The 14,404-nt window shown below is 42.8% G+C and overlaps 1 protein-coding gene across 3 annotated transcripts in view; it reads left to right on the top strand.

Moving 5' to 3' along the window:
• The first annotated feature begins 1,216 nt into the window (after nucleotides 1–1,216).
• Nucleotides 1,217–14,404, top strand: part of SLIT3 (slit guidance ligand 3) — a 469,203-nt gene continuing 456,015 nt past the window's right edge. For 2 of the 3 annotated variants that reach the window (XM_032124875.1, XM_032124873.1), the window contains exon 1: nucleotides 1,217–1,946. In XM_032124875.1, the coding sequence (XP_031980766.1) occupies nucleotides 1,762–1,946 (185 nt within the window). In that variant the 5' untranslated portion in view covers nucleotides 1,217–1,761. The remainder of the gene's footprint in view (nucleotides 1,947–14,404) is intronic. The other variant, XM_032124874.1, reaches the window with a different exon arrangement.

The following is a 14,404-nucleotide window of genomic DNA, read 5'->3' as shown; positions in this document are numbered from 1 at the left end:
AAAATACTAAATGTTTGTAGAAAAAAAACCTGAGAACATATATTGGGTGCAACCTGAGAACCTGAGTCCTGCTGTAACTTAGCCATGTCAAATCTTTGGAGCATTGTGAGGCTTTTGTGGTAATGCTGACCATGATCCTTGTTGCAAACTTCCCTACCCACAGGATCAGAGCCTAGGATCCATAGTCATGGACCACAAGTTTGTGATGTAGATAAAGAACAGATTATCTGTGTTCCCAAGTAGGTTAGTCATAAACCTGTCTTTTGAACTATTTTTAAGTCTGCAGAATAAGAAACAAGGTTTATTGAAACAGGCAGATGTTCATGATGTGCATACACCAGCTTTATTTTGGGTCAGGAGGTCACTGTGTGTATGGTGTTGCTACCGGGAGACCCTTTCTGCTAAGGGGCCAAGACTTACCTTAAAAAAATGCCTTGTGCCAGGACTTGCCATTTTCCCAGTGCTCTAGGACTTTCAGGGTGTGCTCCCTTTTTTGGCCCTCTTTAGGTAAAATATCTGAGCCTTAAACAGCATCAAATCGGAACAGAATTACCATGCGCAGAGACCCTGTTTTGTCTTAATTATCAACATTTTCTAAGTTTCAACTTGGTGCTGAACTTCAGCGCTCCAAGCCCAGCGGAGTCCTGGTGCCGGTCTGCGGTGGGGAGCGGCAGCAGCCCCGGTGTCCCCGGCCGAGCAGCCCCGGTGTCCCCGGCCGAGCAGCCGCCGCCAGGGGGTACTCGGGGAGAGCGAACGCGGGGAACAAAAGGCGGCGGAGCACCCCCCCCCCCCGGCCGGAGGGGCAGCGCGGGGCCGCTGCGCACCCGTTCCCGTGCTCCAGCCCGCGTATTCCTTCCCAAACCGGGGCCGGGGGCGAATTCGCCCCCGCTCCGGGAGCCGCGTCCTCCCGCCCGCGGAGCCGGGCGGGGAGGGGAGAAAGGGGCTGCGAGGCGCTGCCGAGCGCCCTCCGCGCTGCCCCCGGGCCGGCCTCCCTCCGCGCTGTCCCTGTGCCGGTCCCCGTGCCTGTCCCTTTCCCGGTCCCTCTCCCGGTGCCCGCGGGTCCCGAACTCGCGGCGCTGCGCGGCCCGGGCCGAGCGGGCGGTGACGTCAGGCGCGGCGGCCAATGGCGCGGCGGGGGGGGCGCGCCCCGCTCCATCCCCGCTCCGCGCTCGGCTCGGCAGCGGCAGCGCTGCTCCGGCACAGCCCGGCACGGCTCGGCACAGCCCGGCACGGCTCCGGCACAGCCCGGCACGGCTCCGGCACAGCCCGGCACGGCTCCGGCACAGCCCGCGGCGGGGGCGGGCCCGCGGCGGAGGGGTCGCTGCGAAGCCCCGGCCGTCCCCTCCGCGGGTTACCTGCCCGGCCCAGGTGGGGCGGTGCAGAGCGGAGGAGGCTGTTTTGGAGGTTGCCGCCGCTTCTGATGGATGTTTTGTGTGTGTTTGCCTCCGCTCCCGGGTTCTCTTTCATCTGAGGACGCATCTGGCTCGAGCTCTGTTAAACTATCTGCCTTCTGGTACCGTTCGTAGATAACAGAAAGAAACCCGAGCCCGAAAGGCAATTCCCCACCTTCTTCCACCTAACGTGACCTTCTCGGGCGCCTTTGAAGCTTTGCTGGTGCTCCGGCGATGATGGCAGTGGTGGGTTCCCTTGGGCTGTACTAAGAGCCTCTTGTTTTCTTTTCCCTTTCTTCTTAGAGGCATTTCATCTTTAAGGGCCGGCTGCTCGCGCTCACTTTTATACCCACTGAAGCGATCAAGAACCATGTTGTCTGGTGGAAGAAGTGCGTTCCTGTGCCTTGGAACGATCCTGAGCTTTTGGAGCTCCTTGAGTTGGATGCCTGTTGGAGGATGCCCGCATAAGTGTACGTGTATTGCTTCCAACGTGGATTGTCATGGACTGGGACTCAAAACTGTACCGAGGGATATTCCCAGGAATGCAGAGAGACTGTAAGTAAAAGCCGTTAAGGGCTTCTCGAGCACTTGTAGGAACACCTGGGACGAGTTTCCCAACACCTGCCTACCAGTGCAGAGTACTTGGTAACAGGAGTTTCAGCAATCCAACACGGATTAATGTTTTCAGGAGGGAAGGGGAGGAGCTTTTCAGGAGTTCCAGCGATCCTGCCGCTGTGCCTTTGTACAAACGATCGGTTTCAGAGTTTCACGTTAAGTTTCAGCTGCCGCCTGATCGGGTTTTGCAGTGACTTGCTTGAAATGGAGTTCGGAGCTGTACCTGGAGTGCTCCCGGCTGTGATCACTGTCAGTGCAAACACCAATTTAATGTGCAATTAGAAACCTGGATGTTTTCACCTGGCGGCTGGTAGCAGTGTCTCCTTACTTTCTCAGCATGGTGATTTCATCACCATGGAAAACCGACTGCTTCCATAAACTAATTCAAATGGAGAAGTCACATTAAACAGCCTCTAACTTCTGTTTTAAACTGCTGCGGGGAAGCTGGTTATTCAATTTTTAATCTGCTTCAGGGTTTATGATAGCAATGTAACGCTGTGGGGAGCACGGAGGATAATGAATAGCAAATCCTCTGTATTGTAAGTTCTCGGGAGTTTTTTAGCTGACTGTTTTTACTTGCTTGGCGAGTTCCTAAGGAGAAAGCTGAAAGCAAACTTGAGTTTTCTGATAGAGTTCTGGCACTCGCCCGGTGCAGGGGACGGCGTCTCTGACGTGTCTTAATGCATAGCAGATGGCACATCTCAGAGAGTGCCCGGTGCTAGATAGGGACATGTCCAGAGAGGAATGTTAAACAGAGCTTCAGCCGGGCTCCGCACGGCGCTCCAGGGCTGACCCCAGGAGAGTGCAGTCAGTTGCGCCTTCTGTGGATTAGCCCATAACTTAAAATGTTTTTGAACTTGTAAGCAAATGCTGTAGATTGTATGGCTTGATTTCCTGTTTTATTTCCTTCTGGGTCATAGACTTGGGGAAACTACAAATTCTCAGGCAGTTTTTCCTCCGAGGAAGAAAGCTGGATGAGGTTACTAAGCAAACAAAGTTTCTGTGCAAAGAGCACTCCTAAAGGCTAAGCTCTGTCCCAGAATGAAATTTTATAGGATCCTTGGCTGTTTCTAGATGCATTTTATAGTGCTGAGAGCTCTTAAATGATAGCAATGTGCTGCTTTCTTACTACACTATTCTATCACCTTTAATGTTTTGTGGCCATATCAGCCCTCCTTTTAACCTCAGCTGCGTGAGCAATAGCTTTCAGATGTCAGTGCCATAGAAACCTTAACTGCTGTGCCTGAAACTGAGTACTCTAAAATTGATGGGTAGCAACCTGGCATTTCAGAGCCAAAAAACCCCTAACCCTGAAACGACAAACCCCAAAACAAACCAGTACCAGGGGAGCGTTCCAAGCCAGTCGGAGTATGTGCGATAACACCGGAGGTTCGCGTGCTTCGCTGGTGAGGTGCTTGAGTGGTTTAAAGAGGTAAAGGCTAGAATTAAACTTTTAAGTTACAGCTTAAAATGATTCATAGGCACAAGGTTAGTTGGCCACCGGAGAATCATTTCATAAATGGTAATTTGTTATAGCTGAAGTTCTAGGGGGGGCTGAGTTCATGTAGTTACTGGGTTTCATTTGCGAGAACCATCACAGAGATGTGAACTTTCCTTGCCTTCTGCAGAAAGCTGAGCCAGAAGAAAAAGGCTCTTGGTCTTGGCGTGTTAAGTGTTAAAAAGAATGAAGGAGAGCATAATCACTGTGTTGGTCTTGTTCTTTTTGGTGTTATTTACAGATTTAAGTTTTAGATTAATGGCTGCAAAAAGAACAATGGTAGTGATTTCACAATATTCAGTTTGAGGATTTAACCTCAGAGATACCACCACTGATAAATGTGAAATGTAGCTGTGTTGGATGGTTTGTTTGGGTGTTTTTACATATATAAATAGTGTATTGTTGGATCATTCAGTGGCTGAAACCTTGTGGAAATAGGATACAGGAGGTCATGTAGTAACACTTAAATCCATACTTTAAATACTGTTTTCAGTTTTCATTCTGCTAGTCCATTGTGAGCCTTTCACTCTTCTTACAGTGTTCACCAGCATCTTCATTACAACTGTATTTTAAAGCTTGTATCAGTTCCTTCAAATCTAGATTTCTACTCATTGCACTAACTTGGATTTTCTAATGTAAGCACTAGAGAGAAAAATCTCTATTCTCGCGTCTAAATTCTGCTCATAGGTGAAACATCAGTCACCACAGGATATATCAGAGTATCTCATTTTTCCCTGTGGTCCACAGCAACCTGTAACTATTTATGACATAACAGTGGGTTGATGTGTAATCTTCTTTACTTGTATGTTTAGCTTGTAAATAAGACCGAATTGATTGTATCTGAAATGACAAAAATATTTTTAGTCTCGGAGAAATGTTTATATGTTGGGAAAATAATTTTAATAAGTTTCTTGATGGCCACACACAAAGTGCCTTTTTAAGCTGTTGTGCTCTGGAAAGGCATTTATTTCTCTCTGCATTCTCCTGAGCTAAAAATTCAGCATACCTGTTCAAGTCGGAAACTTTTTGCTTTGATTAGTAAGAGATCTAATGGCACCACTTAAAATATTTTGCCACCAAGCTTTTAGAGTTATGTTTGGACAAATGTTACAGATTGTTTGGGCTAGTGGAGCCAAGTTAAATATTATTCAAATTTGTGTTAATATGAAACCCAGGAAAACTGAAAATATAACATTAAGGAAACAATGGGAAATATCTTTAGGGGAAAAAGAATTTCTTATTGAGAAGTTCTATTAAATGAACTAGCTTTGATTACTGATTCTTCATGAGAAATGAGATGCATGCTTTTCTTTTTCTGAAGACTTTGAAGGTGTAGGTTTATACCTGTGATTTCTACTTTGAAGGAAATTCACAGATTAACCTGTGATCACAGGAACAGAGTTATAAAACAATCCCATACTTTTATTTTTTTTTTACACAAATTCATCTTTAATAGTAGCTTTGCAAATATAGCAAGTGGTGTTAGGTTTGTGTTGCAGTTCTTACTTTGTTATTACATTCTATGATAGTCTTCTAATTGTGTGGTTGAGATGGAAGCTTTGGCTCAGCTCTCATGAAGGGCTAAAAAGAGGTTAAAACTGTCCTTCTGCACAGTGGAATTACTCAGTCTGGAGAAAATAAGTGGTGAAGCAAATCCCTTGTCACTTCCAGGAGTAACTTCCAATTATCTTTATTCTGGAGAAGGAATCCTCAGAATAGCCATCCTCTCACACAGGAGGAGAGACGTGAAAATAGGTCGAAGACTTTTCCTCAAATTACCAAATATGATGCTCCACAGAGGCCCTTGAGCAGGATGGTGGAGCTGACCTTGTGGTTGTTGTATTTATTGATCCATTTCATACTTGTGAAGCAACTTAGCACCTTACCAAAAATAGAAGTTGATAGAATTTTTGTGTTCTAAAAAAACCTTAGTAATTTGTTAGATAATTCCTGTTCTGGGCACAGCGATTCTCTTATTTTAGCTGTGCAACTGATAAGACATTTTGACCTAATAAAGGAAGAAAATTTAAGGATATGTAAATACATCCATGAGAATCCCAGATATTTTACCTTTCTGAAACATTCCTTAGGATTGCTTCCTCAAACTCTATTAATCCTTCAGTTCTTGGATGTGAGTATTTATAAAATTTCCTTCAGTGGAAATGTTTTCTATATATGTAAAATGTTATACATGTGGCTCTTTATAACACTTAATAATGCTGACAGTCACATTTAGTTTGAGATGATGCATAAATGCAGTGAGCAGATCAAAGTCACCTGCCTGGCAGTTGTGTTCCTCAGCTCTGAAAGGAACAAATGGTACGGAGAAACTGCTCAGAAGTCTTCTGGGTCAGTGTCTGCTTTCTGTTTGAAGGTGAAGCGTGAACCTTTGGGCTTTTCCTCCCATTCATGCCAGGTTATCTCCCTGTCTGATAGCAGCACATTATATATGTATAAAAGCTTCTGTGGAGAATTTAACCATGTTTGAGTTCCTGATGAGTTTGTTTGCTGGCTTAGGTTCTTCTCTAATTGATAGCTCTCCTCTGTTAGTCATTGCTTTGTTTTGGCCTTCATTTGAAGGATTCTTTACCTTGCTAAATTGATAAAGCTTGCAAGACTAATCTGTTCTGTGCTTTGTCTGAGCAGCTAAATTGAGTGTGTCCGCATTTAGGTGCAATTCAGAAGCTTAGTCATCTGCTTACTCCTGAGTTTTCATGTGGTCTGGGGTTTCTGTTACACAAATACATTATTATGGTGGTTTTGGCCTAGGTGTGTGTAGCTGCTGAAGTTGCACTGGCTTGTAATAAGTCTTCAACTTCCTCAATTCTGTCTCCACATTAAATCTAAGCTCCTGTCTTGAACGCTTCCATATTCCTGCAGAAGGCAATGTTAAACACATGCAAATATAATTACACGACTCTTCCATTGACATTCTGTCTTTCTAGAGTTCTTCCCACTGGGGATTATCACTCATTTGTTTGTAGTAATAGTCTCCAAAACCTTGCATGGAGCATTTTGCAGATATTTTTTTCCCTAGGTCATGTGTCAGTAAGTGGATGTACATGGCTTTGGCTTGGAAAAGCTTGCTCTTGGAGGGACTGATCCTGGGAAAGCTTGACTGAATTCCCTAATTGAATGGGGATACTTCCCTTTACTAAGGTAACTCTGACTCGTAATGCTTGAGTGGGCATTGGCATGAACTTGGGTAGGGTCAGTCTGGTGCTATTAAATTTGTTACATAGTTTTGAAGTGATGGGAGCAGGAAGGAGGGTGAAATTGGCTGTTGTAAATTGGTAGCTACAGAAGCAAGTAGTGGTCATTGTCATGTTGCTTGTATTTATTTGCACAAATTTGGATTAGATTTTGAGATGAAAGAGACCAGGCTACTTCCTGCAAAACTTTTTAATGAGCTTCTCTGAGACTATTTACTTTTATTCGTATTCTTACTTTTGCAGCTGAGTATTGATTCATGCAAAAGAATTAGGCCAAAGGAAAATTGCTCCTCTAAAGAGCAGCTGTTGCCTTTTAGGAAGTCCTAGAATACAGATGATGAGTATTGTTTTTATATCCCTGGAATTTGTGCATTGTGTGGATTTGGGGAAGCATGTAGCAAAGGATACAGGTATAGATTACCTGTAGGGATGTCAGGCCAAAAATAAGCAAATCCTAATACTCTTTTATTGGTATAGTAATTGTGTAAAACTCCTTGTGTTGTACAATGCAATTTGACCTTTATAGTGAGAACTGTAGTCTTTTGGAAAGTCATTGCTAGTGTATAAGCACTTCCAGTTGTGTTTAAAACAAAAGTAACTTGTCCTGCATGGACATTGACATCTGATACTTGTTTTCTGTTTCCAGGAGTATTTAGGCTATTCCTCAACTTCCACAGAGCAGAGAAAAATGATTTTTTCACAGAAATCTTACAAGATGCTTGGGGATAATGATAATAGACCTTAGTCTAGTAAGGGTGTTCAGCAAGTAATTTCAGTGACTGCGTGTCAAGAAGGGAACTTGTTTACTGGAGATCCTATTCAGAAGGCTTAAATCAGGATGTCTTCCCTCCCAGGAACTAACAGCTCAAATGACTTGAAGCTTAATTTTCCCAAAACTGTTGATAAAATTTGTGTGGTGCCCCTCATGCTTGATTTCCCAGTGTCGCTGTGAGCACCTGTAGGAATCCACTCCCACATCTTGTGGTGGGTGCTACAGCTCTCTGAGGGGGATTTTCTTTTCCTGCTTATTTTCCACTCCTGCAAGATGAAACAATGATGTTTTGTCCTCCTCGGGGTGAGACAGCAAGTTTACCTAACTTCAGGTGAGGAAGGAAGAGAAGTTGGAGGAGCAAAGCCAAAGTGACCCTCAAAGGGCAAAGTTTTTTCAAGAAAAATAATGTTGGCAACATCATGGGGCGTGACTGACTACAAGGGATGTGTGGCAAAGGTTTCTTCAGGTGGTTGTCTGTGTGTACATTCCTGTTACAGGGGTGTAGAGGGGAGCAGTGCTGTTCAGAAAACGTTATAATAGAGGTCAATTTTATTATCTCTTGTGAGATCTGAGGGATGGGCTGGTGGAAATGAGCTCCTGTCCTTGGCTCCTTTCTGCTGCTGAGGTCACAGGAAGCTTCTGGAATTTCTCATTGATTCAAGTGCTTTAGCATAACGTGATATGGATTTTGATCTAGGACTGTTGTTGTGGCTCCCATCCCTCTTATGTTCACTAACAGGTTTTGTTTGCTAGTGTAAAGCTATGTGAATTATACTTTTTTGTTTGTTTAAGTAATTTTCAGGATAAGAAAAGACAAGGCTCCAGACATATTTGGGTTGCAGTATGGCCCAAGCTGCTCTGTTTTCAGTATTTTTCAAGTCTTTTCTCCAGAGATCTGTAATGCTTTTTTTCCAAATCTGTTTTCAGTCAGATATATCATCATTTAAGATCTTGAATGGATCTCATCAATGGCAAGAACTGCTTCTTCCCCATTAGCAGATGGCCTTGTAAGCTACTGACAGTTTGTCTAATGGTATTAAATACATCAAAGATAAGGGGAACAGGTCTGTGCTCTGTACTCAGTAAATTTTAGATTGAGTTGAAGGCCATCTCCACAGAAAAGAGAATTTAAGAGGCTGATTCTTACCTCTGCCAGTTATTTTCAGCTTTTTTTTTTCCCTTGCAACTGAATCTGGTCTGACAGTTGTCTCTGTCAGAATAAATTTTTGTATTTCACTTTTACACCGTCTGTTTGATGGCTGCAATATATGTTTTTAATCTTATGATTGATAGATTTCTGGAGCTCTTAATTAGATTTTTACCTTTCTATTTGTGATTTACTTCTTTTTCTAAGACCTTAATTTTGTCTTTCAGGTAGAAATGACAATGTAGCCATTGGTTCAAATCTCCTTTGTTGTCACTGGTAAAAGGGAGCATTTTCAGTAAACATGGGCGTGGTTAAAATGAGGCAGAAAACTGAGTGTTTTAAAGCTGGTCTTGTCTTGACTCCATTGGTGAGTCTTCAAAATCTGTCTGCGATTTGCTTCTGAGTTGATTATAGAATTGGTGTTGCCCACCAGTTCATTTTTACCTATGTTTTCCCTAAAAAATTGCAATACTGTTGCTGAAATGATTCTTAACTTTCTGTGAAAGGGAATCCTCAGGAGAGTCCTGTGTGCTTCCTGCCTGGAGGATGCTGTGCCTTTCTTCCCACTTCAGCTGTGTGGAGAGGGATCAGCCTGGTGGAACAAGTACCAGGTTACTGATGAAGACTCTCAAACACCTGTTAAATGTTTGGAGTCCAGGCAACACTGAGGATTTTGGGACACATTATTCCTGCTGGTACCTCTCTGGCTGCTGTGGGCACCCGTGGTCAGTCTGGTTTGGGGCAGCAATGTTGTATTTAGGACTTTAATTAGAGAGACTTTGACCCTGTCCTGTGGTGTGGGGCACAGTGGTGACATTGTGCTGTGTCTCTGCATCCAGGCAGTCACCCACAGGAGCTGCCTGCAGTTTTTCAGGATGTTTTCTCTCTGCACCTTGACAATTGTTTGATTCTACAGAGACACAGGACTGGTGATTCTGTTTCAGCCAGGGCTCCTTGGAAGGGGAGGGATGAACTGCTCTGGAGGTTAATGATTTGGAGATCAGTAACCCATTTTTAACAGCCTTGTAGAAAGTGTGAGGAGGATGGTGATGGACTCCATTTCTGATAGATTTATTATTTTTTTCCTTCCATTTTGGTGGTGTTTCTTGGGAGGGTCACTCCTTGTTAAAAAAAAAAAACCAAAACAACCAGTTTGTTTTACGAAACTTTAAATTTACTCTAATTTTAATTATTTCAGTTAAAAATACAGAGTGCAACTTAGGCTGTGTTGGAGTTGAGGACAGTGTCTGCTGTACTCATCAGTTCTGTTTCATCTGCTTGTCTTCATCCCTTTGCTCTTTTTTCTTTGCAGAAAATCCTTTGGGAAATCTTTGTTTGCACAGTGCTCAACATGAAGAAATCTTGAGCTATTGTAAGGGTGCTTCTAGGCATGATAACAGAAATGGTAATAAATTTCATGTTAGTGAAGCTGAGGTTCTGATCTCCAAAATCACAGCACTATCAAATGCAGCTTTTAACGTCTGTCTCCAAACTTTTTTCAAGAGCTGGATTCTGTAAAGGTTGGGTGTTTGACTGAGGGGAAAGAGAGGCACAGAGTGGAGGGGAAGAGTGTGTGGGAATCAACTTTCTCATGAAATGTGTCAAAAGATAAGCATTTAACTATTAAGAAAATAACATTTTGATAGCAGAGGCAAGGTGCATGCTTGTGCATGCTAATAGTTAGGGGACTATTCCTGAATCCTGGGGCTTTTTTTTTCCATTGGTCTTTTTCCTTTACTCCTGTGGCAGGTAAGGAATGTGATAATTAACTGGTACAAAATACAAGTGTTAGTAGACTGGGAGGTATTACTGCTGTAGGTTGTGGTGGGACCTAATAAATAACCCTGAAAGTTTCCAAAGATACTGTGAGTTGTGAGCCTTCCTCACTTTCTCAGGTCAGAGTAAAATCAAGTATTTTAAGGCAGTTTAGCAAAACTGTCCTACTGAATTGTCATCTCTGACATTTTCTTTGGGTATGCACTGGCCAATATTGAGCACTTCTTCAAATATTTTAGCAGCTTTTTAAGTTGAAGTAGTACTTGGTTGTCTGTCTGCCTAAAAGGGTTTTCAGTGTTGGCATTAAATGCAGTGTCATATTACAAGATACTGACCTAATACAAAAGTTTGACTTGACTTGGAATAGTTTTTTTCACAAAAAATTTGACCCAAAGTAGAAAATATTCCAATTCCAAACTTCAGTTTTCCTTTGAAGATTACAAAAAGCCCATCCAAAAATGGAAGACTCTTCCCTAGAATTTTGTATCATGTTCCTTGGGATGTGCTGTCTTATCCAAGGTCAATGAACAAAGAAATTTGCATTCCCTATGTAAGAATGTAGTTTAACTTTACATTAATGATTTTTCTGCTCTTCCAATAAGGAAATAGCAAACAGCAGTTTGCCCATTCTGTCTGGTTTAGGATAGAGTGTGTAGCATATAAAGCTCACATAACAGATGTGATCACAGGACATCCAGCCCATTAAAGTAATCCTGCATATGCATGTACTGGTTGTCCACAGCTATGGAGACAGCAATGTTTAATTAAAACAGTTGTGTTGTTTAAATATGACTCTGAGAAATTTCAGCAAGGAAAGGATGCATCCAGAAGGCAGTTTACATGTCTTGTGCCTTCCTGTTTGTCCTAAAGCATGTTTTGCCTGGACTTTAATGGGAACTTATGGATTTTCTCCAGTTTTGTCTTTTGTCTGTGTGATGGGTTTGTTTAGACTGGGGAGGCATTATATTAGGAACGTTTTTGAAATGCTGATTTTGGCAAAACTTGGATGAAACATCTTTGGGGAGGGCAGCAGTGGTTACAGCATCACTGAGCAATGTGGGAGCCTCTGGGTCACAAGCTTGTGTGAAATGGTTGTAGAGTGGTGAGAAGAGGCAGTGGCAGTCTCATCCTCTTGAAGTGGTAGAGCTGGTTAGAGATGGTGCTTTGAGAATACAGCTGGGGAGCAAAAAAGAGAACTCATTGTTAGGGAATGGGACAGGAAAGCAACTGTGCATTTCTGCAATGCCTGAATAAATGCAGCAGGGAGCTTAGCTGGAGACCAGAAAAAAGGGGTGGGGAAAAAAAATGATGGAAGGGAAATTCTTGAGCAAAGAGAACTTGTTTTCCAGAAGTGGAAATAGATACTGAGAAATAAAGCCCTAAGGGAAAGGCTGGTTCTTCAGAGAGATGAAAACACACATCTGGATATAAGTTTCTCAGATAAGAATGGGAAAGTGTAGGAAACAGCCCAATGATCCTTTGGAGTTTTGAGTTTTAATAGATAACATATGAAAAGGCAGCAGAAGATAAGGAACAATCAGAAGTGTTTTATGGACTTTTTGGGGGTTTGTTTGGCATTGGTTTTGGTTTCATGTTCATTTTTCCCCCTTGGAAAGTTCTTTAGCTAATTGCTTATGAAGTTTTTTAGAAGATGAAAATGGATTATTCCCAGTTGATGTTGACTTCATTTTATAGAATAGATAATTGCCAAGGTTGTTCTTCCATGGCCCTCATGCATGTAGCAGGGTTAGTGCAAAGTGGTTTTATAAGCATGAGGAGTTTCAGTACCTTGAAACATCAGATTTCTGTGCAAAGGCTTTAGGAAAACTTGAGTTTTGTGTTCATTCAGCAAACATTGTGAAATCAATTCAGCTTTACTGCAGCAAGTACAAAACCAAAAGTGGGATGAGAATGGGGGACAAAGAAGGTGGGAATCTACTTGAGAGTGAAGGAAATTGCTTGTAAATTGGTTGTGACATCTGGTTGCTAACTTCAAGTCAATACACCCCTTCCTTCAAAATTCATTTTACATATTAAAACTGTCCTACGCATTTTATTGCAACTTCTTGGCTTCCTCTGCTCCTCAGTGGCCTCTATAGACATGTTACACTCAGTGTGGTGGTGCTAGGAATGAATAGAGTTGGTGAAACTAGATGCTTTTTACATTAAAAAAACAAAACCCTGAATAGCAACAAAAAGAAAAACCCCAAACATAAACACAGATCTCTCTTACCTTTCCAGGAAAAGATCTGGGAAGAGTTTCTAGTCTGTGCATGTCTGAAAGTGAGCAGGGTGATGAAATCAAGGCTTGATTTTCATGCCAGGCTTCACTAAAGTAATTTATTTGTTCGTAGAATGTCTTTCGAAGTTATCAAGAATATCCAGCAGTCAGAAGCTGGTGTGAAATATTGCAAGTCTGAAATACCAAACTGTGTGTATTAGTGAAGAGCACCCAAACTCTGCAGTTTCTTCACTGTGATCTATTCAGTCACATACCACACTGTTAAGTGAAATACAGAATTAAAGCAATGTGGGTTCTGCTGAAGTTTGCAGGAATAATTTTTTTTCCCAGATGAGTCCCAAAGTGACAAACATTGAAGCACAGCCACACCTCTGTTCAGATCCTGATGATTTTGTCCATTTGCTAGTCGAGTGAAAATATGGCCCAAAGAATGCTTGACATGGTCTGAGTTCTGCCTTTGGTGACTCTCTGAGCTTTGGAATAGCACTGGGCTGATCTGACCACCTGAAATCCACGTAACCAGCTGGTCATGCTGGACATGAAAGAAGAGCTACAGTTTTTAAGTAGGAATGGCTAATAAGATCAAGAATTGAAAAGAAATAAGTAAAAAAAGTGACTTCTTGTATGGGCAGTTTTTGACCTTGGATTTTATTTTTTTAATATTAATTAAAATGATGCTTGAGCTTATCTGACACAGAACTGTACTGCTTCCTCTTTATAATGTGCACATCCTGCCTTCTTCATATTAAACCATGTTTCTGTAGCAACTGTATTTTAAAGTATTCTCTATTTTTTTATGCTTCTTATTTAAAGTTTTCTACTATTCCCTGTACTTCCTTTGAAACAAAAGACAACAAATACTTGTTTTACCCTTTCCTTTGCAGAAAATGTAGAATCACAGAGTCATTAAGGTTGGAAGGGACTTCAGGATGTCTCCTGGTTCAGCCTCTGCTCAAAGCAGAGCATGGAATTCAGACAGGAAATGTCCAGTTGGGTCTTGAAAACCAGAAACTGGCTCCTGTAATATTTGCAGTGACTTTCCCAGTACCAGACTGGGGCTGCTGCTGACCAGCCTGCCCTTTGCCATATTGTGCTTTTAAACCTTTTCAAGGCAAAGGTGATGTTTGCCTGTGCTGGAGGTGTCAGGGCGAGGCTGAGCTCTATCAGCCTGATCTCTGCACCGACAGATGTGTTCTGTCTCCCTGCAGGCTTGGATGGGTCAGGAGTTCTCAAGTGATGTTTGACTAGATCCTCTGCCACTGCTGGCTGTTCCTCTCCTCCTTGAACACAAGAACATGGGAGACTGTGTTGGTGAAGGCTTTGAGCACCTCTGTCTGTCACTGAACCATCACATCTTGTTTATTATTTTACAGCTGATGCACTGCTAGGAGCTCTTCTTGATGACCCTTGCTAGCTTGAGCTCCAGCTGAGCTCTGACTTAGCTCATTCCATCACTTGAGGTTTGGGCAGTGTTTCTGCACCCCTGGGTGCTGTTTGGCCCCTCCCTCCTGTGCTGGAGCTCCATCACCAGGTGTCTCTTTAGCCCAGGTGTGCACTGGCACACGAGGAAGTGCCAGGACAACCTCCACCCCTTCTATTCTTCCTGCAGGGTGTTATCTTTCACCAGGGCACAGGTGACACTGCCAAATGAGATCTGGAACACATCAAGAGCAAGTACAGAGCTCTGGGGACAGAGGTGAAGGACACAGGAGTGTAAAATGTGCTGTTAAGCGTTATGCTGTCAGCATAAC

The sequence above is a fragment of the Corvus moneduloides genome, chromosome 15 (genome assembly GCF_009650955.1).
Source record: "Corvus moneduloides isolate bCorMon1 chromosome 15, bCorMon1.pri, whole genome shotgun sequence".
Classification (NCBI taxonomy): Eukaryota; Metazoa; Chordata; class Aves; order Passeriformes; family Corvidae; genus Corvus; species Corvus moneduloides.
The sequence above is the reverse complement of the archived record's forward strand: the minus strand, read 5'-3'. Positions and strand labels throughout refer to the sequence as shown.